The following is a 26,743-nucleotide window of genomic DNA, read 5'->3' as shown; positions in this document are numbered from 1 at the left end:
CACAGCTTGATCAGGTCCACCTGGAATTAACGGTCATGCGTTACAAGCAGAGGAGTCGGAGAGGTGCCGTATATAAAAATCCTCGTGCAAGCCGGGCATGGTGGCGCACATCTTTCATCCCAGCAGTGGGGAGGCAGAGGTAGGAGCAGCACTGTGAATTCGATGCCACCCCGAGACTACAGAGTGAATTCTAGGTCAAGCAAAAAAAAAAAAAAAGAGCTCAGTGCAGAAAATGGCAAGGAATCTTGTGAATGTCATCCCATCTGCCGTTTTACTGTCACAGGTTTGTGGTTTCTAGATAAACTCAGCTACCCAACAGAATAACAGAATGTGCCTGTGTTTCAAGCCATCCCTTCCCATACAGTAACAGCAGGAGGTAAGAGCTCTCCAAGCTGCCTGTACCTTCCTTAGCCCGGAGCCTCCCAGGTCAAGGTGAGGTCCCCCCATCAACAATGGTCCTTACAGGCAAAGAAATCCCTCAGCATACGCCTACCGCTTGTCAATAATTTGGATTAAGGGAGCTAATGAAGAAATACCCGGGGCATGTCTCTTGCTGTTGAATTGTTGCCTTGGCCCCTGAGTGTTAAATCCTAGCCTGGGTGAGGACATTATGGCTGAAGCCTCATGACCATCCTATCAAGCCCAGACTTCCAGTATGAGCCATCTCCAGAGACCTTAATTCCAGGTTGAGCTCCGTTAAGTCATCCACTTGGTAAATTCATCTTGTCTCAAAATATACATGATGGAGCCGGGCGTGGTGGCGCACACCTTTAATCCCAGCACTCGGGAGGCAGAGGTAGGAGGATCACCGTGAGTTCGAGGCTACCCAGAGACCACAGAGTGAATTCCAGGTCAGCCTGGGCTAGAGTGAGACCCCACTTCGAAAAACCAAAACAAACCCACAGACACACGCGCACACACACGCGCACACACACACACACGTGCACACACACACACACATGATGGCTCAGCGGGTAAGAGCACTAGCTGTGCAAGCATGAAGGTGTGATGGAGCCTGATCTGCCCCGAGTTCAAGTCCCCAGCACCCTCACATGGACAGCAGGGGATGGGTACACACCTGTAATCCCAGTCCTCTGGGAAGCAGAGACCCTAGAATCTCTGTGGCTTGCTGGTCAGCATTCTGACTGAAAACTGAGCTCGAAGTACAGCAAGAAACTCGTCTCACGGAAACAGGCAGATGAGCATCGGAGCACACCTGACGTGCTCGTGCCTCTGTGTACACAGGGTCACATACGCCGTGCATACACATGCATGCACCCCACCCAGCACACACAGAAACATACACACGTGCAAAAACAAAAACAAAAACTGCATGGGTTCTTGGTCTAACAAATTAAGTTATCCCAGTTAGAATTAGTTTTTTTTTTTTTTTTTTTTTTTTTTTTGAGGTAGGATCTCACTCTGGCCCAGGCTGACCTGAAATTCCCTCTGTATTCTCAGGGTGGCCTCGAACTCATGGTGATTCTCCTACCTCTGCCTCCAGAGTGCTGGGATTAAAGGCGTGCGCCACTACACCCGTCTCTTTTTGATTTTTTTGAGGTAGGGTCTCCCAGGCTGACCTGAAATTCACTACATAGTCTCAGGGTGGCCTCAAACTCTCTTCAATCCTCCTACCTCTGCCTCCCGAGTGCTGGGATTAAAAGCGTGTGCCACCATGCCCAGCCACAATTTTTTTAAAATTACATCTAAGGAATAAACAAAGCATTCACAACACTAAAGTTTACCTAGAAAAATGTCACATTTATAACTTTCCAGACTGAACAAAAATCAAATCAAATTATTTTCTTTTTACTCTCCTCCTGCTAAAGAAAATGAGGCAAGGGAAAAAGAACAATTCACTACTGCACCACAGGTTAAAGCGGGAGCTTTGAGGACCAAATTTAGTTTCCCTCCTGCCTTGAAGATGTGGTGAGCTCAGTAAGGGTGTGAACTTATGAGTCTTCCGTTTATTTGCAGCAAATAAAAGTTTTGCCTACAAACTGAACTGCCTTTCAAAGTGATTCATCACTGCGGCTGGCAACCCAAACATGCCTGGTTCAAGTTAAGCAGGAGGTAAAAAGAAAAAAATCACACAACACTCATCAAAATTGAGAAAAGTGGAGAAGAAAAGGTGTGGGCCTTGCTGGCAAAGGTTTGGTGACCACATGAAAGGAGTTACGTGCTCAGGGTGGGTAACCTGAGAGTTTGGTAATTAACTACCGTAATCAAGTAACACGAAGAACCCGTGACTAGAGAGGGGCATGCCAATGCTGGCCTGCTATCTTTGTCCATCTCAGAAAAAGACACGTCAGGTTCCTGGTGCTCTGTGCCCAAGCAAACATGTCTTCCTGCGTCTGCCTTTTTGGATAAGTAGAAACAGATTACTCCAGAGAATGTGCACAGACCATTTTTGTATCTCAATTACTCACAAATGCCACAAAAATAAAAGACAATTCAGGTCACCAGAGATCAGCCAGGTGTGGTGGCTCATGCCTATAAATCCCAACAACAGGGAGGCTGAGGCAGAACACTGCCGTGAGTTCAAGGCCAGCCTGAGCTACAGAAAGAATTCCAGCTCTACCTATGCTAGGAGACCCTGCCTCAAAAACAAAAATGAAAGATAATAATGTATCTAGATCTGTAACATATCGAATTATAATACACACGATGAAGATATTAAGATCCATCAAAGTCAGGTGACTCACACACCTCAAAATATGCACAAGAAACTGTTTTAGTGGTGATGCTATTTTTTAAAAAATAAAACAAACAGAGGCTGGAGAGATGGCTTAGCAGTTAAGGCACTTGCCTGTGAAGCCTACGGACCATGTTCAGCTCTCCAGATCCCACGTAAGCCAGATGTGCAAGGCGATGCAAGCACACAAGGTCACTCATGCACACAAGGTGACATCCACATCTGATGTTCCATTATAGTGGCTGGAGGCCCTGGCACAGCAATTCTGTCTCTCTCTCTCTTTCTCTCATTTAAAAAAAAAACAACAAAAAACCAGAGAACATGGAAATAATAAACTAGAATAGAAGAGGAGGATAGGATCTTACAAAGATGATCCACTGTTTTTGTTACCAGTGTTTCTCAACCTCACCACTATTAACATTTTAGACAGACCAACGTACACTGTGGGAGCTGCCCCACACAGGTTAGAACACTTAGTGCATCTGTACCCACTAGATACAAGCAGTGCCCCCCCCCCCAATCAGCACAACAACTAGAAACGTCTCCAAGTACTGCTAACAGTCCCAGGGAAGCAAAATTGCTCTGGGTTGAGAACTACTATTCTACACAAAAGCACAATTCTGAAGGAGGTCAGAAGACCCAACTCTCCCTTCTGTTATTCAGCCTAAGGACCCAAGTTCAATTCCTCAGTTCCCATGTAAAGCCACATGTACAAGGTGGTGCATGTGTCTGGAGTTTGTTGGCAGTGGCTAGAGGCCCTGGCATGCCCATTCTCTCTTCCTCTCTCAAATACATTAATTAATAAAAATACTTCATTTACTTGGGAGAAACACAGAGAGACAACTCCAGATTCATGCCCCACTTTGGCATCTGGCTTTATGTGGGTATTGGGGAACTAAACCATGACCAGCAGGCTTTGCAAGCAAGTGCCTTTACCACTGGGCCATCTCCCCAGACCTAGACCAATTGTTTATGATAAAACACTGGAAAACAATAACTTGATGACACAGTAGCTGAGTGCGTTACCCCTCCCAGCGTATGTAAAGAGCAAAGGATTTGTTTACTCTTTGAAATAGTAGATGGCAAAATTTCGTAACATAGGGTGCCGGCCAGCTGATGTTCTTTCTCGTGACAGGTCCCTTAGGTGGCGTGCCGGGGGAGAGAGTACAAGAGATTTCAGCTTTGAAATAGTTCATAGAAAAGATGCTCTGACTTATGGAAGAGAACCCTGAGAAAGTATGGACTTAGAACCTGACATGCAGTGAGCTGACCCACCAACCCCACTGAAGGCAGCAGGGAAGTCCGCGGCTGCACCATGGCGAGAACCACCGTGACTGTCAGTGGCCCTCGGGGTCTGGAAATAATTAATGCCAGAATGTACAGTCCGGGGCTGGAGAGATGGCTTAGCGGTTAAGCGCTTGCCTGTGAAGCCTAAGGACCCTGGTTCGAGGCTCGGTTCCCCAGGTCCCACGTTAGCCAGATGCACAAGGGGGCGCACGCGTCTGGAGTTCGTTTGCAGAGGCTGGAAGCCCTGGCGCGCCCATTCTCTCTCTCTCCCTCTATCTGTCTTTCTCTCTGTGTCTGTCATTCTCAAATAAATAAATAAAAAATTTAAAAAAAAAAGAATGTACAGTCTGTACCTGAACTTCAGAACCTTGAAGTTGAACTTGGCATGTAAGCGTGCTAGAACCCCTAAGGCACAAAATCACTGCCGCTCCTCTGACAGTCAGAACGGTAGTCCAGTGGCCTTGTCCTCACAAGGCAAGTGTGTGGGAAAGAGTGGGGAGGCAGCTTCCCTCCACTATCTTCTTAGACAAGCGTAAGCAGATTAAAACAAGCAACGCTGCCTAGCAGAGAGCCTGCTCCGCCACAGCATGGTCACTAGATTTGAGCCGAAGTCCTTGGCAACATGGCCTTGGTAGGAGACCTCCTCTCCCATGCCAGCAGCTACACACATGTACACATGCGCACACACATGCACGTGGGCTGCGTAGTTAGTGGACTCACTCAATGTGAGAAAACGAAATTTATACTAAACATGTTCCTAGTCACCAGCCTAAACAACACTGTTGAACAATCTACACGGTGCTTACAGTTTGTAAGTTGATGAGAAGATGCAAGCAGGTTATTTGCAAATGTGATGCCATTTCAAATAAAGGAATTGAGCGCTCATGGATTTTGGCAACAAGGGGGGAGGTGGAGAACCCATTCCCCCACACCTATCCAGAGACAAATGTTCATTACACTTACCACATGCAGATTGAAGCCAAAGTCTTGATCTCTGCACTTCTGTGATACCTGCTATGCAAACACCAAAAATACTTTCTACACATGCTTGGTGGAACAAAAAAAAAAAAAAAAATCAAGTGAATGTTTCTCACACAAAACCAGACTGACTCAGAGAAAATTAGTACGTGTAAAAATTCTATGCCTTGACTGACACACAAACTTCGTGGTAAGCGCAGAACACAGGGTGTTTCCCCAGGGCTCAGAGCCAATCTCAGCTTGGAGCTTAATTACAAGGGAACAAGATGAGGGGGCTTGGTGGGAAGGACACAGCAGGCTGACTCAGAACCCAGCTGTGAGGGGCAGGCGGGTCACAGATCCCCAGGACAGGGTGAGCTGATCCCTTGTGATCACGTGACCCTCGCTGAAGAAGGCAGGGTGCTCTCTCCCATGTGATCTGTCTCCCTCACCTAAGATACTGTTTGTTGGTTTTGCCTTCTGCCTCATAAATGTAGCTTTCTTTTCCAAATGTGAGGTTGGACTCAGTAAGCTGGAGGCCCTATGCAGTAAGAAATAAATAGGAAAGCTACCCCCTTAGTTTCCACAGTGGGCTTTTCATCAACCACTCCTGGCAAACAGGCAATGCCCTCGGCCAGGACGATGCATAGCAGCCCGGAGGCTTTTCTGTGCCCCTCACACACCATCCTAGCCACAAGCTGACGGGTTCCCAATGGCACGTGCAAATCAGGATCTGGGTGACGCTGCCCCTGCAGAGGTGGCTTGATTCAGGTGTCCGCCATACACTTTCGTTTTCTCAACGCGAGATCCCCAGCTGGTGGCAGTTTGACAACCGGAACCTCCTGGAGGCAGTGCATTGCTGGGGGCGGGCTTATGGATGTGATGCCAGCTTCCCCTTGCCAGTGTTTGGCACACATCTCTTGCTGGTGGTGTCCACATATGTTGGCCAGGAGGTGGTGTCTACCCTCGGCTCATGCCATCATTGTCCCCCGCCATCGTGGACCTTCCTTTCGATCCTGTAAGCCAAAATAAACCCTTCCCTCCCACAAGCTGCTCTTGGTCGGGTGTTTTCTGCCAGCAACGTGAAGCTGACTGCAACAGTAGAATTGGTACCAGAGGAGTGGGCTTGTTACTACTAGAAACCTGACTGTGTGGCTTTGGTGGGATGGAACTTGAGGAAGGAATGTGGAAGGATTTGAAACCCTGGCCTAAGAGACGCCCTGCAGTGCCATAAGTACAGCTTGATGGACTATTCTGGTCAGAGTTGAAAGACCTGAATGCAGTAAGAACTATGGACAGTGAGGTTTGGCTTGGGAGGGTGAGAAAGAGCTTTGCTTGGACTGGGCTAGAAGCAGCTTGAGTGACAGATTTGCTGCGCTATGTTCTGCCTGTTTGAGTCCCGAGAAGGTGTGCAGGGTTGCACTGTGTAGAAATGGACTGATGTGAGCAGAGGATAGGGCACAGAAAGGAACGAAATCCTTGGGCTGAAACTGCTGCCCACCCACCTGTAATTGAGAGATTACAACCGTTAACACGGGGAGAGCTGATCTACAATGGGACAACAGGAAGAATGCACAATCTTTTGAAGGGGCCTGAATGCTGAAAGAGTGTCCTGTTCTTCAAAGTCTGCTTTATTCCCCCCTTGGAGTAACAAGTTAGTAGCCCACCTGGCACTATGGAATATGAAAAAATGCAAGAAGCCAGGCATGGTGGTGCACACTTTTTTTTTTTTTTTTTTTTGCTTTTCTGATTTTTTTTTTTTTTTAATTTTTATTAACATTTTCCATGATTATAAAATATATCCCATGGTAATTCCCTCCCTCCCCACCCCCACACTTTCCCGTTTGAAATTCCATTCTCAGTCATATTACCTCCCCATTACAATCATTGTAATTACATATATACAATATCAACCTATTAAGTATCCTCCTCCCTTCCTTTCTCCACCCTTTATGTCTCCTTTTCAACTTACTGGCCTCTGCTACTAAGTATTTTCATTCTCACACAGAAGCCCAGTCATCTGTAGCTAGGATCCCCATATGAGGGAGAACATGTGGCGCTTGGCTTTCTGGGCCTGGGTTACCTGACTTAGTATAATACTTTCCAGGTCCATCCATTTTTCTGCAAATTTCATAACTTCATTTTTCTTTACCGCTGAGTAGAACTCCATTGTATAAATGTACCACATCTTCATTATCCACTCATCTGTTGAGGGACATCTAGGCTGGTTCCATTTCCCAGCTATTATAAATTGAGCAGCAATAAACATGGTTGAGCATGTACTTCTAAGGAAATGAGATGAGTCCTTTGGATATATGCCTAGGAGTGCTATAGCTGGGTCATATGGTAGATCAATCTCTAGCTGCTTTAGGAACCTCCACACTGTTTTCCACAATGGCTGGACCAGATTGCATTCCCACCAGCAGTGCAGAAGGGTTCCTTTTTTTCCACATCCCCGCCAACATTTATGATCATTTGTTTTCATGATGGTGGCCAATCTGACAGGAGTGAGATGGAATCTCAATGTAGTTTTAATCTGCATTTCCCTGATGACTAGTGACGTAGAACATTTTTTTAGGTGCTTATATGCCATTCGTATTTCTTCCTTTGAGAACTCTCTATTTAGCTCCTTAGCCCATTTTTTGATTGGCCTGTTTGATTCCTTATTAGTTAACTTTTTGAGTTCTTTGTATATCCTAGATATTAATCCTTTATCAGATATATAGCTGGCGAAGATTTTTTCCCATTCTGTAGGTTGCCTCTTTGCTTTTTTCACTGTGTCCTTTGCGGTGCAAAATCTTTGTAATTTCATTAGGTCCCAGTGGTTAATCTGTGGTTTTATTGCCTGAGCAATTGGGGTTGTATTTAGAAAGTCTTTGCCAAGACCAATATGTTGGAGGGTTTCCCCTACTTTTTCCTCTAGCAGTTTCAAGTTTCGGTCTGATGTTAAGGTCTTTAATCCATTTGGACTTAATTCTTGTGCATGGCGAGAGAGAAGAATCTATTTTCATCCTTCTGCAGATATTTATCCAGTTTTCAAAACACCATTTGTTGAAGAGGCTGTCTCTTCTCCAATGAGTATTTTTGGCATTTTTATCGAATATCAGGTGGCTATAGCTACTTGGGCTTACATCTGGGTCCTCTATTCTGTTCCACTGATCTACATGTCTGTTTTTGTGCCAGTACCATGCTGTTTTTGTTACTATGGCTCTGTAGTATAGGTTAAAATCAGGTATGGTGATACCACCAGCCTCTTTTTTGTTGCTCAGTATTATTTTAGATATTCGAGGTTTTTTATGATTCCAAATGAATTTTTGGATTGTTTTTTCTATTTCCATGAAGAAAGCCTTTGGAATTTTGATAGGGATTGCATTAAATGTATAGATTGCTTTAGGTAAGATTGCCATTTTCACGATATTGATTCTCCCAAGCCAGGAACAAGGGATGTTTCTCCACTTTCTAGTGTCTTCTGCAATTTCTCGCTTGAGTGTCTTAAAGTTCTCATTGTATAGATTCTTTACTTCCTTAGTTAGGTTTATTCCAAGGTATTTTATTTTTTTTGATGCAATTGTGAATGGGAGTGATTCTCTGATTTCATCCTCTGTGTGTTTGTTGTTAGCATATATGAAGGCTACTGATTTCTGTGTATTTATTTTGTATCCTGCTACATTGCTGTAGGTTTTGATTAGCTCTAACAGCTTGCTAGTAGAGTCTTTAGGGTCCTTTATGTATAGAATCATGTCATCTGCAAATAGTGATAACTTGATTTCTGCCTTTCCAATTTGTATCCCTTTTATGTGTGTCTCTTGCCTTATTGCTATGGCTAAGACTTCCAAAACTATATTAAATAGAAGTGGAGACAGTGGACACCCTTGTCTTGTTCCTGATTTTAGTGGAAAAGCTTCCAGTTTTCCCCATTTAGTAATTATGTTGGCTGTAGGCTTGTCATAAATAGCCTTTATTATATTGAGATATGTTCAGTTGTTGGACTCAGAGCTACAGAGTTTGATGTTTGCCTTGTTTATTTTAAATCTTGTATTGGCTCAACACTTCTTTGCTATGCCCAATTCTATCTTTTACAATATAAATGCTTATTTGGTACCATTATGGGTTTTTTGGCATTACAGCTCAGCTAAAAGACCCTGGACTTTGGGGTTGTTTGAATAGCATTGGGATTGATAAAAATTATGGGGACTTTTAAAGTTGGACTGAATGCATTGTATTTTACATCAATGGTTATCAGTTTGGGGGGGTCAGGGGTTGAATGTTGTGGTTTGATTTAGGTGTCCCCCCCTAAACTTGTGTGTTCTGAATGCTAGGTCACCAGATGATGGCAATTTGACAACTGGACCTTCCTGGAGCTGGTGTATGGTTGGGGGCGGGCTTATGGGTGTTTTAGCCAGTTTCCCCTTGCCAGTGTTTGGCACACTCTCCTGTTGCTATTGTCCACCTTATGTTGGCCAGGAGGTGATGTCCACCCTCTGCTCATGCCATCATTTTCCCTGCCATCATGGAGCTTCCCCTCGAGTCTGTAAATCAAAATAAACCTTTTCCTCCCACCCGCTGCTCCTGGTGGGGCGTTTTCTGCCAAAAAGGGAAGCCGACTGTGACAAGGGGCAAGCCTTCCTTGGAGACTGTCCCTAACCTTCCTAGTTTTCTCACCAGGATAAGCCCCACTGCCACCAATACTACACATGACTCAAAGCAGGTTCTGATAGCCTTATAGTGTTGGTTTGAAGAAATCTTTTTTCTACCCAGTCTCAGAGATGGTGATGGAGGGCAAGAGCATCCTGAGGCATTTTGTTCCAGGTCCCAAGAAGTCTGCCTGCAGCATACCACAGAATCTCCCTGATTACCTGCCTGCTTCACGCAGGACGGCGACGTCTCAGCGCCATGACGGCGACAGCATAAAGCGAGGCCAGCCCCCCAAATCTAGCCATGCAAACTCCTTGTATGTAATGACATCACTGTCTCAGATAAAGAGACCAAGACTAGGAATTGTCCAATTTGTACAATGATGAGCAAGAATTCAAACGACCAAGCCGGACATGGTGGCGCACACCTTTAATCCCAGCACTTGGAAGGCAGAGGCAGGAGGATCGCTGTGAGTTCAAGGCCAGCCTGAAACCACATAACTACACAATGAATTCCAGGTAAGCCTGGGCTAGTAGGCGACCCTACCTCAAAAAAAAAATCCAAAAATTCAAATGACCAAATCTACCTCGAGTTACTAGGGAAATGCAGTCACAAATCACACAGTTCTTGCATGAAGACAGTATTTAGGAATAAAATAAGGACAGCCATAAAATATGAGCTTTGAACAGCCATGGGACAAAAATAGAGTAACACTATACAAGTAATTACTAGTCTCAGAATGATAATGGATACAGCAACAGACGTGAAAGCATGTCTGACTACGGTATGCTGTTCAGTAACAAGATGGGACAAACTGTAAATGTGAACCACGACAGGGGCTCAAGGCAATGCGCCAACTCCAAGGTTACATACTAGCTGAGTGTGACAATGCACGCCTGTACTCCGCTTGGAAGGCGCAGGCAGGAGGATCAGAAGTTCAAGGATGTCCTTGGCTACCTATCAGGTTGGAGGCCAGTGTGGGCTACAGGAGACTGTCTCCAAAAAATAAACAAACAGTTATGTATTATGCACTGTCTACCTTCACTTATGGGACACACACAAAGTTTATAGAGAATAAAAATAAACAAGTAGTTCAAGAAATTAGAGCGAGAGGAGAGAGGCACAAGGAGTGCCCTAAGGATCTGTGATGGACAGCTTTATAGTGTAACACTGAATAAACATCAAAGTTCTGAAATGCAAGTGAGGCATAGAGTCTTTAGGAAGACCAATTTTGACATTGAACTATCATTATGTCAAATGTTGCCACCAGGGGTACTGGGTGCTAGGCAAAGAGAAAGGGCCTCAGGTACTGTTCAGACAACTTCTCTCTCTCTCCCTCCCTCCCTCCCTCCTTCCCTCACTCTCTCTCTCTCTTTTAGTATTTTGCAATGCTGGGGAGTAAACACAGCTTTTTGCCCATGTTAGAGACAGCATTCTACCACTATTTGGCAACTCTGAAGCCTGTATGTTATGTGCTGGTTGTGTGATGGAGGGCGGGAGACGCCGATGGAGTGAGGGAAGAGAGGGAGAGAGCGCACACGACCGAGAAGAACAAAACCCTACAACTTCTAAGAGGAGGGCCGAAGACGCTACTCACCTTGGCATGCTCCAAGGCTTTGGGAGAGAACGTGACTCTTTTTCCCCATGGAGAGTGCTATCACTTTAATGACTTCATAATATTTCTCCAATGCTCTAGGAAGAGGAGCTAAGGGGGGATTTGGAGCTGAAGAGCCCCAGAAGGGAACAATGGAAGCCTGAGGGCAGAGGGCACAGGGCACAGCTGCACAGGAGTGTGTAGGCTGAACATGGGCCATGGTCAGCTGGTCAGTAAAGGCCATAAATGATGACAGCTAAGAGGTGTCGCACAGAATAAAAACACAGCACTGAAGCCGGGCGTGGTGGCGCACGCCTTAATCCCAGCACTCAGGGGGGCACAGGTAGGAGGATCGCCGTGAGTTCGAGGCCACGTTGAGAACACAGAGGGAATTCCGGGTCAGCCTGCGCTACAGTGAGACCCTACCTCGAAAAAAATAAACAAAACAAAACAAAAAGCACAGCACTGAGGAGCGCGCGCACGGTGTGCACGGCGCAAACAGAGCAGCGTGGTCAGGAAAGGGGCGCCCGGAGGGGGGGCTGATGGCGTGTGGGGGGCCCCGAGTTTACACTGCTGGGGAAGAGAGGACACAGTGTTCAACCCGGAACAGCCCCGCCCATCTCAGGGAATCAGGTGATCTCCAGAAGCATTCGACTGTCACCACCAAGAGGTCTGAAGCACTGATGGAAGCCAGGGGTGAAGAGAAGCCAGAGGCCCAAGACGGCTCCCCACGGGAAAAACAGACTTGGCCTAAATTGACAGTGTAGAAGAGACGTGAAAAGCAGAGACATTTGGACACGCTCAGAAATCGGAGGCTGCAAACCAGCGGAGGGTGATGCCCCTTGGGGCTCTGCTCTGGGCCACGGCGGCAAATGCACCAGACGGGAGAAGAGCGCAGGCGGCGAAGCAGAGGCCCGGCTCGGTGCCAGGGAGTGGTCAGGGTGCCTCTGAGAGCGCCCGCTCCTCTCTGTGCCAGCAGGACGGCTGGCCTCCACAGAAGGCGCGCTTTCTTCACCCTGCACACTAGTAAGGCCGGTGTCACACCCGAGGAAGAACAAGACGAGGGTGGAAGTGAACAGAAGCAATCCCACGGGAAAGCACATTGTTAAAGGGGCAGTGAGTCTGCACTTAGTGCCCAGCGCCTGGATTTCAAAGCCCGTGGAAACACTTCCTGGGTTAATAACTAAGAAGCTTACGCACATCCATACCGCACCGTACACCTCAACACACACAACCCTGTCGTATGTTACTTACAGCCACAAATTGAACAGCAGCCACGGAGCAGCTCTCGTTGCCAGTGGTTAACAATTCCCCAAACAAGTGTCCAACGGCTTTCCAGAAAAATGTTCACCAGGTCCCTTGTGTGTGCTTGCTCATGAATGAGCATCAGTAACCATGCCAGGTTGGGGAAGATACCAGCATGTCACTCAACGGCCCTGCTCGTAATTAACCAAGAGAAAAATGAAGTGTCCAGGAGGCAGTGTAAATCGAGGATCATGGGGTAACTTCCTCCTAAGCAGTGCGTTGCAGTCATAATTCTAAAGAGACACTTACAGACAACTCCCCCCCATAAATACATCAGGCAGGAGTGACTCAGCTGGGGCCTCCTACAAACTGCCCAGCAATTCTCATTAAGCTTTTGCTGTCAAATAACCTAAAAATGTGCAAACGCCTTTGATCACACACCTCCCACTCTCCTGGGAAGTCTCTTCTTGAAGAAATACTCCGACAAGGATGTAAATAAAGAGTGAGGTACAACGAAGTTCATGATGTGAAGCAAGTCTAACAGGGCCGGGGAACTGACCAGATAGCCATCAAATACACCCTGATACTGACACACCAAAGAACAGCACCCTGGTCTGTAGACTTGTGAGCACCCCTTTCACGGCCACATCACAAATAAACAAGTAAATAAGGACAAATTTGTCCAAGAAAGTGCACATTGTGGTCCTTGTATTGGCAGCAGTTTTTCGATTTATACTGTCACTGATAAACAGTATTATTAAAAGCTCCCCAAAACCAAGAGAATCTGGCTATTTCACTTTAAAAGCACATTTTACAAAAATGAGACAAAAGTAAACCTCTAGCAAAAAAAAAAAGGAACTACAGGGCTGAGCTGGAGAGATGGCTTAGCTTTTAAGGTGCATGTCTGCAGAACCTAAGGACCCAGTTTGGATTCACCAGGATCCACGTAAGCCAGACGCACAAGGTGGCGCATGCATCTGGAGTTTGTCTTCAGTGCCTAGAGGCCCTGGCACGCCCATTCTCTATCTGCTTCTCTCTCTCTTAATCTCATGAATATTTTTTAAAAATGTTTAAACACAACAATACTATTATGTTTTTAAAAATCAGAATAAATATATTATTTTCTGGAAAACATGTAAAAAGTCACAGCCTCATCTAAAAACAGAGTTTTAGGGCTGGAGAGATGGCTTAGCGGTTAAGCGCTTGCCTGTGAAGCCTAAGGACCCCGGTTCGAGGCTCGGTTCCCCAGGTCCCACGTTAGCCAGATGCACAAGGGGGCGCACGCGTCTGGAGTTCGTTTGCAGTGGCTGGAAGCCCTGGCACGCCTATTCTCTCTCTCTCCCCCTCTTTCTCTCTGTCTGTTGTTCTCAAATAAAAAATAATAAATTATTTAAAAAAAAATAAATAAAATAAAAAAAAAACAGAGTTTTAATTTTAAGCTAATTAGCTCCTGTTTTCAGTTTTGCTTTGACTTTTTGTGAGGCAGGGTCTTGTTCTAGCCTAGGTTGACCTGGAATTCATGGTGGCCTCAAATTCATGGTGATCCTGCTACCTCTGCTTCCTGAGTGCTGGAATTAAAGGCGTGCACCATCATATTTGGCTATTTTTAGTTTTTTAATAGCACTGAAAAGTATGGAGAACACTTTAAGAAGTGTTTACTTTGGGCTGTGAGTTCAGCTCAGTGGCAAAGCACTTAGTAAATGAAAGGCCCAGGGCACAAAACCACAATAGAGGAATACAAAACAGCAAAATCTGCTGTAAGAAATGGTGAAAATTCACATACAGTGATAGTGATCATGACATGTATAATAAAACTAACTTGTTTTTGAAGCAGGGTCTCATGTATCCCAGACTGGCTTAGAGCAGAAACAAAGGATGAACTTCGATCTGCAGATGACCTCCTGAAGGCCGGGACTGCAGGCCTACAAAAAGACGCTGATTCTACGCCAGGCAGGTGAAACCCAGGGTGTCAAGCATGCTAGGCAAGCAAGCCTTGCACCAACTGAGCTATTTCTCAGACCACCCCCCTTCCCTTTTCAATCTAAGAACTGTCGACGTTAGGCATTAGCAACTACTGAAGCAAAGCTGGCTTCCTCTACATTGAGGTTAATTTTAAAAATATAACAAGGTGAGGACCACAATGATTCAGAAAAGATCTTCTTTGGCGTTACTGTCTAGAGACATTACAGTGAAGATCTATACCCATGAATCAGTGATTTGGCTGAAATATGGACAAGAAAAATGGATTGATGGAAAACATATCATGGAATTTATATCACATAAATATCACTGGGCCATCGGCAGAGCATCCAGCCATGCACGCGGTGATTAAAGTCACCTTTGCCGAGTACTGTCACTCAGCCGTTCGAGCCATAGCTTTTGGCACACCTTTCAGTTCTGCCCTAAAGAAGGAGAGTTTGTCTAGGCACGATGGAAGACATTAACTTAGTAGCTCATCAGCCTCATTTATAACTTTAGTATTTAGGTATGTGATATGGGGCCTATATTAGTGTCCTTACCTGTACACGTGAGAGTCTCCTGACACTTATCTTCAATCTTAAACTAAAATCATCAAGTGGGTTTTAGCAGAAACATACATATCCAGAGGTACAGGGGGCTGGGGGTGGTATGCAAGGCAGATATAATTAAGCACTAACATGAGAACGAGGGACCTTCTTTATGTCGTTTGCTTATGACATTTCTATTGACTTTCATTCACTCATTTACACAAGGTCTCATGTAGCCAAGCCCTATTTATGGTGTTCTCTAAGTTTCCCAAATTTAGTACATATTCTTCACAGGGTTAAGAAAAATGAATTTAAGAATGATATTGAAGGGGCTGGAGAGATGGCTTAGTGGTTAAGCGCTTGCCTGTGAAGCCTAAGGACCCCTGTTCGAGGCTCGATCCCCCAGGACCCACATTAGCCAGATGTACATGAGGGCGCATGCGTCTGGAGTTCGTTTGCAGTGGCTGGCAACCCTGGCATGCCCATTCTCTCCCTCTCCCTCTCCCTCTCCCTCTCTCTCTCTCTCTCTCTCTCTCTCTCTCTCTGCCTCTTTCTCTCTGTCACTCTCAAATAAATAAATAAAAATGAATTTAAAAAAATTAAAAAAAAAAGAATGATATTGAAGAACTGGGAACATGTCTCAGTAGTCAAAGGAGCTCACTTACAAAGCCTGCTGGCCCAAGCATTCCCACCATACTACAAACAAAGTGGCACATTCGCCCAGAGTTCATCTGCAGTGGCAAAGGAGCCAGGAGCACCCATACATGCGTAAATAACTAAATAAATGTTCAAAATGATACTGAAAAATATCCTACTTTTTTTGTTTATTTTTATTTATTTATTTGAAAGCAACGGACACACAGAGAGAGAGGCAGATAGAGAGAGAGAATGGGCACGCCAGGGCCTCCGGCCACTGCAAACGAACTCCAGACACATGCGCCCCCTTGTGCATCTGGCTAACATGGGTCCTGGAGAATTGAGCCTCCAACTGGGGTCCTTAGGCTTCAAAGGCAAGCACTTAACCACTAAGCCATCTCTCCAGCGCTATCCTAATTTTTTCGGGTAAATCTGTGCGTATCAAATATATATATATATTTTTAAGTTGGGCATGGTGGCGAATGCCTTTAAACCCAGCACTTGGGAGGCACAGGAGGATTTCTGTGAGTTCAAGGACGGCCTGAGACTACATAGTGAATTCCAGGTCAGCCTGGGCTACAGCAAGACTCTACCTTGAAAAACCAAATACATTTTTTACAGCAAGAATGCCTCAATTTTAGAAAGATTCTTAGCACTCTAAATACCTATACATTACTATAGAAATGAACGTTGATGGTTGCTTTGTTTTTGTTTTCAAGGGAATGAATGTTAGCACACAAAGTGGTTCCCATGAGCAGACTCTTCACGGAGCTAACCCACCCTTCCCACAATGCACCCCTCTATTATGTAATGCTCACATGCTACAGACAAAGACTGCCAAAAAGTTTTTTTTTTTTTTAAGATTTATGGAATTTTTTGGAGATCCAATGTTGGGAAATAGGCAAAGTAAAAACCTTCATTGGCTGAACGTGGTGGCACACATCAGCACTCGGGAGGCAGAGGTAGGAGGATCACTGTGAGTTCAAGGGCATCCGGAGACTACATAGTGAATTCCAGGTCAGCCTGGGCTAGAGCAAGACCCTACCTTGAAAAACAAAAACAAAAGCCTCCATTGTATTCCAACATCCCCAAATCCTGTTTCATTTCAGCTGGCCCTTACCTCACCAGCAGGCTGCAAATACCCCACCCCAAAGTGTACGTCAGCCCCTAGACCTTCGCTTAGCCAGTATAAACACAACTAATTTTAATGACCATAATTTAGAATGATTTTACAGGGGCTGGGGCCGTAGCTTAGTTAATAGAATGCTTCCTTAGCATGCATGAAGCCTTGTATTCAGTCCCCACACTGCATAAAGCTGGGCTGTAATCCAGCACTCAGGAGGTAAAGGCAGGAGAGTCAGAAGTTCAAGATTGTCCCTAGCTACACAGCAAGTTTGAGGAGAGTCTGGATGACCTGAGACCCTGTCTCTAAAATGAGATCTGCTCGCACCTTAGTTAGTCCCTTGCCCTGCCTGGGTCTCAGCAGGCCTGTGGGTGCCCTGTCACCAGCAGTGACCTTTCCCGTAACTCACGGGGGTCAGGTGGTATGACGTCCAGTGATGTGCGATGCCGGAGTGACACTGACTCACCTTGTCAGAGTCCTGGGGACACACTTTGCAAGCAGCACTGCTTTACTCAAGGATGCTCTTTGAGGGACGACTCGATAGATCATTCTAGCTACCAAGGGAAAGATAAAAAAAAAGACAAGGAAAGGCAAAAAAGTTGCTGTGAGAATACTAGAAAATTAGTCTCCCAAGCCTCCTCAAGAGAGGAGACAGGAAAACACCCCAGCAACTGACAGAAATGAGGAAGCAAGGAGTCCTATCTTTTCCTTTAATAAATAAAACAGTTCTCAGAAGCCTAGTTTTCTAAGTGCCGGCAACTAAGGAAGCCATAAGATGCAGATAGACTTGCCTTTCCTAAGGGAAAAGCAAAGCAAAAAAAAAAAACCAAATCAGTGGCATATGGAGGCATGGTGGCTCACGCCTATAATCTCAGCACCTAGGAGGCTGAGGTAAGGAGGATCACTGTGAGTTCAAGGCCAGCGTTGTCTAGTGTGGATTCCAGGTCATCCTGAGCTAGAGTAATAGCCTTCCTCAAAAAAAAAAAAAAAAATCAATGGCAGGCTGACACACTGATTAACAACTTCCTGTGGGGTTTCCAAGGTATCCATGGTGAAGGCTTGTTTCACAGTCAGTCAGTTTTTTTTTCACCCCCAAATCACCTAGTACCTTCCCAAGGAGCCTAGAAGAGGTAATGCAAGATAAAGATAAGATAAAGGTGACCTAGGCTGAGGAGGTGGCTCAGTGGTTAAGGAGATCACCTGCAAAGCCAAACAACTGGGTTCGATTCCCCAGTATGCACATAAAGCCAGATGCACAAAGTGGCGCATGCACCTGAAGTTCGTCTGCAGCGGCGCTATGCTGGGGTGTCGTCATCCTCATCTTCGTCTCTCTTCACTCTCTTCATCTCTTTCTGTCTCTCTCAGCTTGCAAATAATAAATAAAAAAACTTGAAGAAAATAAAAAAGATAGCCTGGCGTGGTCACTCATACCTTTAATCCCAGCACTTGGGAGGCAGAGATAGGAGGACTGCTGTGAGTTTGAGGCTAACATGGGACTACATTGTGAGTTCCAGGTCAGCCTGAGCTAGAGTAAAACCCTACCTTGAAAAACCAAAAAATAAAAAATAAAAATTTTAAAAAAGATGAAAGTGGGATGGAGAGATAGCTTGGCTTGGTGGTTGAACACTTGCCTGTGAAGCCTTAGGACCCAGGTTCAAGGCTCGATTCCCCAGGACCCACGTTAGCTAGATGCACAAAGGGGCGCACGCGTCTGGAGTTCGTTTGCAGTGGCTGGAGGCCCTGGCGCGCCCATTCTCTCTCTCTATCTGCCTCTTTCTCTGTCTGTTGCTCTCAAATAGATAAATTAAAATGAACCAAAAATAAAAGGATAAAAGAAACCAACAGGATACAGCATATCCATGTCCAGTGTCTAGCGACATGACAAGCCATTGGGACAATAACTTAACCTCACATTCTTCATCTGTTGAGTGGGTCCAATAAACAAATATTCATCAGCTTTAAGTGGATAAAATGATTCTTGTTTAGTAACAAGCCCAGCACGCAGTAAGACTCAAACAAACAATGACTCATATTTATATTGTCTCAAAAACTGTAAATGTCTCAAAATTAAGGAAAAAAAATGTAGAAGTCTGTCCCCTCACATCTCTCCCCGTGAACTTGACCTGGGGACAACTGCACATAGGGACAGCCAAGATGTCAAGAACAAAGGAGGGAACAGAATTCACACAGGAGGAGGAGGAAGGAGTTGCGGAATGGGACGGCTTGAGCCCAGGGCTGAAGGACGATGGCACTTGTCAAGGAGAAGGCCACCGGACAGGCCCTGGTGTAGACAGACTTCTAGAAATATAAAGTGCGCCAGAACAGTCTAAGTTGAAAGAAATCCAAGCAAGGCAACCAGCCCAGGGAACGACTGGAGGATGCTCTCAAGGCCAAGCACTGTCTGCACCCCTGAGTCCTGGGACATCACTCATAAAGCCACCCCTTCACGACAGCTAAGCGTTGCCACAGCTCACACATAGTAGGACCAGACACCTACTATGCAGCACGGGGTTCGTAAACCCTACCCTGGAGTTACCTTATCACCATGCAAGACAGACGCTAGGGCGCCCCACTTACTGAGCAGACAGAGTCCACAACTCCAGGCACCCCCTCTGGGGTCCCACAGATGGTGCTTAATACCCACAGAAGGGTACTAAGAAAGCAGGGCTCTTACTCCTGCAAGGCCAAACCTTACAAATATCACTAGGGAACGGTGTGTGTGGGGGGGGTTATTCCTGACAATCCCCTGAAAGTCCCCTGAAAATTTATCAGTGACTCTGAACCCCAAAGCGTCCCAGCCAACCAATCACGAGAGCAGACGAGCACATTCAAGGTTCATGTGCCCACTTAGAGCTGGCAAAGCTGGAAAAGTAAACAGTGTCCTCCCCCTCCACCACTCTGGTTAAACAGACAAGGCTTAGCCCACGCTGGTTTCTGCCTAATTTGGTGAGAGGTAAGACGACCAGACAGGCAGTGACATGAAGAGCAGACCTTCTGTCTCCCCAGGCCAGCAAGCTTGGTGCTCCAGGGCAGCAGCAACTGTTCTGCTCACAGCTGTTCCCCGGCTTTGCTGTCCCCAACCAACACAGCAGGGGATGGAGAGAGAGAGGACCTGGGGGTAGAAATTCTTTTGTACTACACACAAAGTAAAGTCATAGTGAGTCAAGAAAAAGGAGGCCCAGCTAATAATACCCTCTTAGGTTTAGTCTTCAAAGGGGCTCCTTTAAGACTTAGGGGCCAAGGAAGTCCTCACTGCCTCTCCTGTATGTATCAGGACTTGATCTGGTCAAGTGCAGCTGCCAAAATACAACAACGTCTCAATTTTTTTCTTCTAACACGAAATGCCACTAGATCGCTCACTTATACAAAGGGTGGAAAAGAACAGGAGAAAAAACAAGGTTTAGGAACTCTATTTCCAGCTTAAACGCTATGTGAACAACTCCACGGTGCTGTCCCAAGTTAAGCAGGATTCGCTTTGTGTCGGAGTTGACCTGCGCCCTTAGTCCTCCAAAGAATATCTTAAGGCCAAATGTCCTCCGACTCATATGGAGACAGGCAGTGAGAACTAAAGACATCTGGAACATTTCTCATGTACACACGATTCCTTAAAATGTGAATGCCTGCTTTCTATGTCTGTGTCTAGATGAGTCTTACCTGAGTATCTCTTACACACTTGTGGAAGCCGGAATCAGATGTCCCCCATAAACTCCTATGTTCTGAATGCTTCGCTCCTAGCTGACGGCAGTTTGGGCAGTGGCGCCTTGCTGGAGGAGGAGCGTTTCGGAGGCAGACCTGCTTAGGGCTGTTACAGCCACCCCTGCTGGCTAGACTTCAGCTCACTCTCCTACGGCGGTTTTCCACCTGCTGTGGCACAGGTGATGTCCGGTCTCTGCTCATGCTAGGCCGTCTCCGGCCGTCATGGAGCTTCTCAAGATTGCAAACCAAAATTAAATCCTTCCCTCCCAGAAGCTGCTTGTGATCGGGTGTTAGGCCCTCAACAAGACGAGACGGTAGCTACCAACAGTGTTCATCACATTTATTCTGAGAGCCAAGGCGTCCGCTTAGGTCTCAGGGAAAATCCTCAAACGATCTTGTACCTGAGCAGGCATCATGCCACACCTATACCAAAATCAGAAAGTAGGCGGGGCGGGGTGGCGCACACCTTTACTCCGAGCACTTGGGAGACAGAGACAGGAGGATCGCCATGAGTTTGAGGCCACCCTGAGACTAATTCCGGGTCAGCCTGGGTGAGAAGGAGACCCTACTTTGTGAAACCTATTAGAAAAAGAAAAGAAAGAAAGTGGAAGTCAGCTCATCTGGAAAGCCCTCGCCCCCACTGGTATTCTCAGCACTGTATTTGGCCTTTGGGACACAGCACTTCAGAACCTCAGCAAGGTTACACAGTCATCATGCCACTTCTCTGGCTGGAAATTTTAAGTTTACTGTTTTTTTTTTTTTAATTGCTTCTGGTTACAGACAAACCTAAACGTAGTCTGTTCCTGCAAGACTGACCTGCAGTTCACTCTGTATTCTCAGGGTAGCCTCGAACTCACAGTGTTCCTCCTACCTCTGTTGCCACCACTTAACCTAGAAATGCTAAAACACAAGCTTCCTGACGCGTGCACACAGTGAACTCTGAGAGGAGTCGTAAAACGTTAATGAAGGTCGGGAAGAAACTGAAACTTGACTGGGGAGTTTGGCGCGCTGGTTTCGCCAATCCTGGAGCACATTTTGAAGACAGCCGCGTCAGCTGATTGGCACAAGCTCTCCTGGCCGCTGGCCTGCAGCAGGATGCCTGATCCTAGTTCAAACAGGCAAGTGCAGGCAAGAACCTCACACAGGAATGAGGACCAGGAGGCAACTGCTCTGCGAGGTGCCAGTCGACTGGGAGCGGGTGTCCCAACATGAGGACACCAGCATCTATCCACTGAAGGCCAAGGATGTCGTGCATAGGACTGCAATGTCCAGGACAACCCCCACAACAAAAAAGCTTCTGGCCCAAAGTCCCCGGTGCCCCATTCAAGAAGCCCTAGCTCCAAGCAGCAGCTGTGATTCACAAGTAGTTCCGATTTCCTTATTTGGCCAACACATGTAACATGTCATTGAGTAGCCCCCCCCCCCCCAAGTTGTTAGGAAGAGATCCAAGTTGTTATCCAAAGAGCAACAAGTCATTATCCCTAAATCACAGTGGGAAAGGTTAGCAAATGATAGGATATTATTTAGTGATAAGGAAACCCCAGAAGCTAGCTGCCCTCGGAAACATATCAGTTCTTCACTTGGTTTCCACTCTAACAGGAAGAGGCAACATTCTCTTCACTGGACAATTTAACAACAGGGGCAAGAGGGGGGTCTATATTAGAAGTGTGTTCTCCAGCTAACACACCAACCCTTGGTCTCTGTCACTAGCCCTGTATTATTACAATATTAGGTGCTACCAAATATTGTAACACAAACTCAAGGCCAAACTAAAAATATGTAAAAATACTCTCCAGAAACCCCAGTCATCAGCAGCAAAGGAAAAGGGATGGGGATTCTATTAATACTTTCTTCAACCTTGGGCAAGTAACTTACTTAGATTTTTCGTCTGGAAAGGGGATGGAATAGACAAGTCAATGAAGACCAAATAAAATCCAGGATACAGATTTCACTAACCAAAACTCGGGTGAAAAGTGCTTGCAATACTGCCTAGTCCAGAAGACTAACGGTGGGGGAGGGGAGTCGGGCTCACGATGTAGGGCGGCTGTGGCACGTCATCCTGAGGTTCCCGCCAGCTGCACTAGAGGGCAGAGTTTTTGCTCACCCGGGAGACCTTGGACACCTCCAGCCCACAGGCTCCGGGAGCTCTGCCACCCCAACAACTGTATACAAATTCCATGTTTTCACATGTTTTCTAAAGGACCTCCAAGTTAAGAACAACCTGCCCTAGAGGTACAGCCTCAGTTTTCTTACAGACGGCAGCAATTAAAAACCCAGCCTGGGGGCTGGAGAGATGGCTTAGCGGTTAAGGCACTCGCCTGTAAAGCTAAAGGACCACGGTTCGATTCCTCAGGACTCAGGTAAGCCAGATGCGCCGGTCTCTCCCACTATCTCTATCTCAATCTCTCACTCTGCTTCTTTCCCTCTGTCAAATAAATAAATAAAAATTAAAAGACAAAAAACCTAGCCTGGAGGTTAACTGGTGGAGAAATGACAACCCCCCCCCCCAAGCACTGATGCCTTCCTACAGGCATCAAAAAATAAATTCATGAACGAGGAAGTGTGAGGGCTCACAGATGTGCGCGTACATACATACTAGTTTTCAAATAAAAACGTGTCCATAGATAAAAGATTCCTTCCTAGGCTACCTTTCACTGAGAACAAAATAACCACTTTGAAAAATTCAAGTTACCCATCCCACACGAACATGTCACTTTGGTCATTCTAAGAAAGTAGAGGCCCTTGAAATGCTATATCCAATTAGGTCAGATAAAGCAAGTTAGCTAACACTGAAGCAAACTCGCCCCTATCTGATTTGTTAGAAGATTCCAAGACTGTCCCTGAATTCACAAAATCCCCTTTGCCTTTCAACGAAACTCACTTCAGTCTCCCTCCGGCCAACTGTTTACTTTGGGCCACTTCAAACCTCAAAACTTAAAACAGAATTCATTAAACAAACACGACTAAGGAAGGACGCGGAGCCAAGAAACCAGACCACAACTCTTAAATCCTTGGGGGTCGGAGGGGGACGGGACAGCTTCAAGTCACGGTGGTTGTCTCAGCCCCCAGGGATCCTTAGGAGGGCATCGAAAATAACCACGGTGTGCCCTCAACGAATTTTCCTTTAAGTTCAACTTCAAAAGTTGCCGAGGACGGGCACAAATAGGGGATCTTTTGATGCCATGCTCCGGGAATTATCCAAGTCCTAAGGGCGCAGTGCCGGTGGAGCGGGGAGCCCAGGTTCCCCGGCCGGCCGGGCAGGACAGGTAAGTCACCGGGCCGCCCGCCCCCCCCCCTTCACCGGCGTCTCCCCGGGAAGGTCTGCAATCCCTGCACAGGAAGCAGGCACATTCGGCAAAGGAAGTGCCAGAGCAGACTTTTTCTTTTGCTTGCAGAAAAAGCACGTCCCGGGGTGAGCAATTAATCGGGCTTCCTGCGCCCGGGCGGCGGGGCCTCCTCCTCCTCCTCCCGGAGGGACTCACCTGGCGCGGGGTGTCACCCACGCACGGGGACGGGGGGACGTCTGCACCTCGGCCAAGCGCGGGACCCCACGCAACCTGCCCGCCGCTTAACTCCTCGGAGCTCCGGGGCCCGTGCAGACGAGGCAGCGCGGCGTCCCGCGTCCGGACGGGGAGGCGCCCCGGGGTTCACCCCCCTGCACCCCCGAGCCCCGGCGCCCGCTCGCTCACTCACCTCGGGGAAGAAGGTGTCCATTGTCCGGAGCCCCTCGGCGGCCCCGCGAGCCCCGGCCGAGCTCGAGGAAGTCAGCGCAGCCGCAGGTCCCGGGAAAGCGTGCGTGTCACGGCGCCACCGCCGGGGCGTCCAGGCGTCGGGGCTGCCCCGCGGCCATGGCCCGGCCTCTCCTCCTCCTGCTCCTCACCTTTTGTCTCCCAAGCCCAAGTCCCCGAACTGCTCCGTCCCAACGGCAGGCAGCCTTTGTCTCCTCCCAACTTCTCACTTGTGGCCCAAGCGCTCCCGGGCCCAGAACAGCTGGTGGCACATTCTTTCCCCGGCTGGGGGCTGGCGGGGCCTCCCTCCTCTCTCTCTCTCTCTCGATCTCTCTCCCGATCTCGCTCTCAAGCTCCGCCGGCCGAGCAGGGCACAGCCGGCCTCTCCCCGCGAGCGCCGCGCCGGTGAGCACTCCCGCGCCCGCCGCCCAGCCTCGGCCGGCTCTCGCCTGCAGCGAGGATGCCTACCGGCGAGCACGCCCCGCCCAGGCCCCGCCCCCAAGGCTAAGCCCCGCCCCTCCTGGCCCTGGGCCTCCCCGAGCAGCCCCTGCACTCCGCCCCCAGCTCCCACCTAGACCACGCCCACCAGCGAGCCACGCCCTCTGCCCATCTTGGCACGCCCTTACGTGGCTGTCCACCGAGCCACCACCCAGGCCACGCCCACCGCAAATTTCCGGCCACGCCCCTAGATCCCGCCCCCCCCTGAGCCCCGCCTCCAGCCTGGCTCGGGTCCACGGGCTCCGCGCACCCGCCCTCAGTTACCACCCAGGCCACGCCCACCGGGGCTCCTGGCCACGCCCCCACCTCCAGCCTGGCTCCGCGCGCACGCCCTGAGCCGCGGCCCTGGCCACGCCCACCGGGTGTCTGGCCACGCCCCTGAGCTCCGCCTCCCGCCGGCTGGGCGCGCTCGCCCTCAGCCCCCACCGCCCAAGCCCCACCCACTTCCGAGCCCCGGGCCCCGGCGGGCTTCTGGGCCAGGGGTGGGGGTGGAGGTGGAGGTGGGGGAGGGCAGAGGGCCCCGGGCTTTGGCCTTCCCGTTGGCGCGTGGGGGGCTTGAGCCCTCCGGATGGCCGGGTGCCCGCCCCCGCGCCCAGCTGCTCTCCTGCGGTGGGCTTTAGGTCAGCGCCGCGAGGAGCTGCGTCCGCTGCCGCCCCCCACCCCGCAGCACCTTGCACACCTCGCGCACCGCGGGGAAGGCGGACGCGGGGAAGGGCGGCGGACGGCCGCTCCGGTCCACCCCGGGGCGGAGCCCAGCTCCTTGCCACGTGCGGGCGTCCCGAGACTCTGCGCCGCGAGCGAGGCTTTCTTGGCGCGGGGGACCCCAGGCCAGGACGCGGGAGACCGGGCTCGGCCGCCGCGCTTCCGGGATCCCTCGGAACCGGCCGGGGAGGGTGACTCACCGTTGAGTCACACCTGGCGCAGCAGCGCCTCGGTGGCCGGCGGCCTGGGAACAAAAAGGACTGGTTCTTGGCCGCATGGGCGCTGGAGAAGTTCTCCTCCGGGGGGGTTTGCCAGCTGCTGCCCAGTGCAGCTCACCTGGCCGGGCCAGCGTCGCCCCGCCGGGGGGCAGGCGCCGGATCCGCGGGTTGGATGCTCCGGAGCAGAGGAGGGTCAGTCTCGCAGGTTGGGACACCCCGGTGTCCTACCCGCCCAGCGTTGGGAGTTTAAGAAAAAGCTCTTGCAGGCAGGGTTTTGTGCTCCAAGATGTCTAACCCCTGCCGCTCTGGGGCAATGACTGAAGGACATATCTTGTAGTCACTTAAGCACCCATGCGACTCGCTTCCTGGGCAGTAGCTAGCGTCCTTGCTGTCACCCACTGGCCCTTGAGTAACGTGATTTACGACTTCTGTTCTAAAGGGCTGCTGGCTCTCCTAGCTCACCCACTTAGAACGTAGCCATTGAAGGTTGCTTAAAGGTTGTGTCCAAGGTTAAAGGAAAGTTAAGGTGGAGCCCAGGATTATCAACAATTTCCAAACCAACCGAACCGTTTAGCCAAATGAGTCCCTGCAGCCAATTGTGTTCAGAAACTAACAGAACAATTACAGCCATTATGGTGTTAATCGGCGCACAACATCAGGGCCACATAAATTACCCGGGAGCTGGTTTGAGGGTGTGGCTTCCCAGGACCGGCCCTAAGGCAGACTTGTGGCACAACCCTGGCCTCAGCCTTTCAAAAGTCACTCCAATCCCGTGCAAGCTATTTTAGCTCTACCAGATGTGCCCTGCTAATGCAACGTGTTAATTCTGGGGTGGCTGAGGGGCTACAAGGACCCTTTGTACTTTATCCTCCTCTCTTCTGTAAACCTATTAATTTTCATTTCTTTGTCGAGACAGTCTTCCCTATGAGGCTTGCCTCAGCCTCCTAAGTGCTGGGACTACAGGCATGCTTGTTAATCTTTTTAAGATGACTGTCGTCTTATAAATATTATTATTATTTTCTTTTACAATAGCAGTAAATCCATCATTTGTTTAAATAGCATATCTCAGGAAAAATAACTATGTGTTCCAAAATTAAAAATGATATTGAAAACAGTGGGTGGCATCACCGTCCTAGCTTAATAGAAAATAGCTGAGGGCTGGAGAGATGGCATAGAGGTTCAGGCACTTGCCTGCAAAGCCAAAGGACCCAGGCTTATTTCC

The 26,743-nt window shown here is 48.3% G+C and overlaps 1 protein-coding gene across 2 annotated transcripts in view; it reads right to left on the bottom strand.

Annotated features, from left to right (window-relative positions):
• The window catches only part of Myo10 (myosin X), a 230,524-nt gene extending 205,998 nt beyond the window's left edge, over positions 1 to 24,526 (bottom strand). For both annotated transcript variants that reach the window (XM_045133108.1, XM_045133107.1), the window contains exon 1: positions 24,069 to 24,526. In XM_045133108.1, coding sequence (XP_044989043.1) covers positions 24,069 to 24,089 — 21 coding nt within the window. In that variant the 5' untranslated portion in view covers positions 24,090 to 24,526. The remainder of the gene's footprint in view (positions 1 to 24,068) is intronic.
• Positions 24,527 to 26,743: the final 2,217 nt, after the last annotated feature.

This window comes from Jaculus jaculus, chromosome 13 (genome assembly GCF_020740685.1).
Source record: "Jaculus jaculus isolate mJacJac1 chromosome 13, mJacJac1.mat.Y.cur, whole genome shotgun sequence".
NCBI lineage: Eukaryota > Metazoa > Chordata > Mammalia > Rodentia > Dipodidae > Jaculus > Jaculus jaculus.
This window is presented reverse-complemented; position numbering and strand designations above follow the sequence as displayed.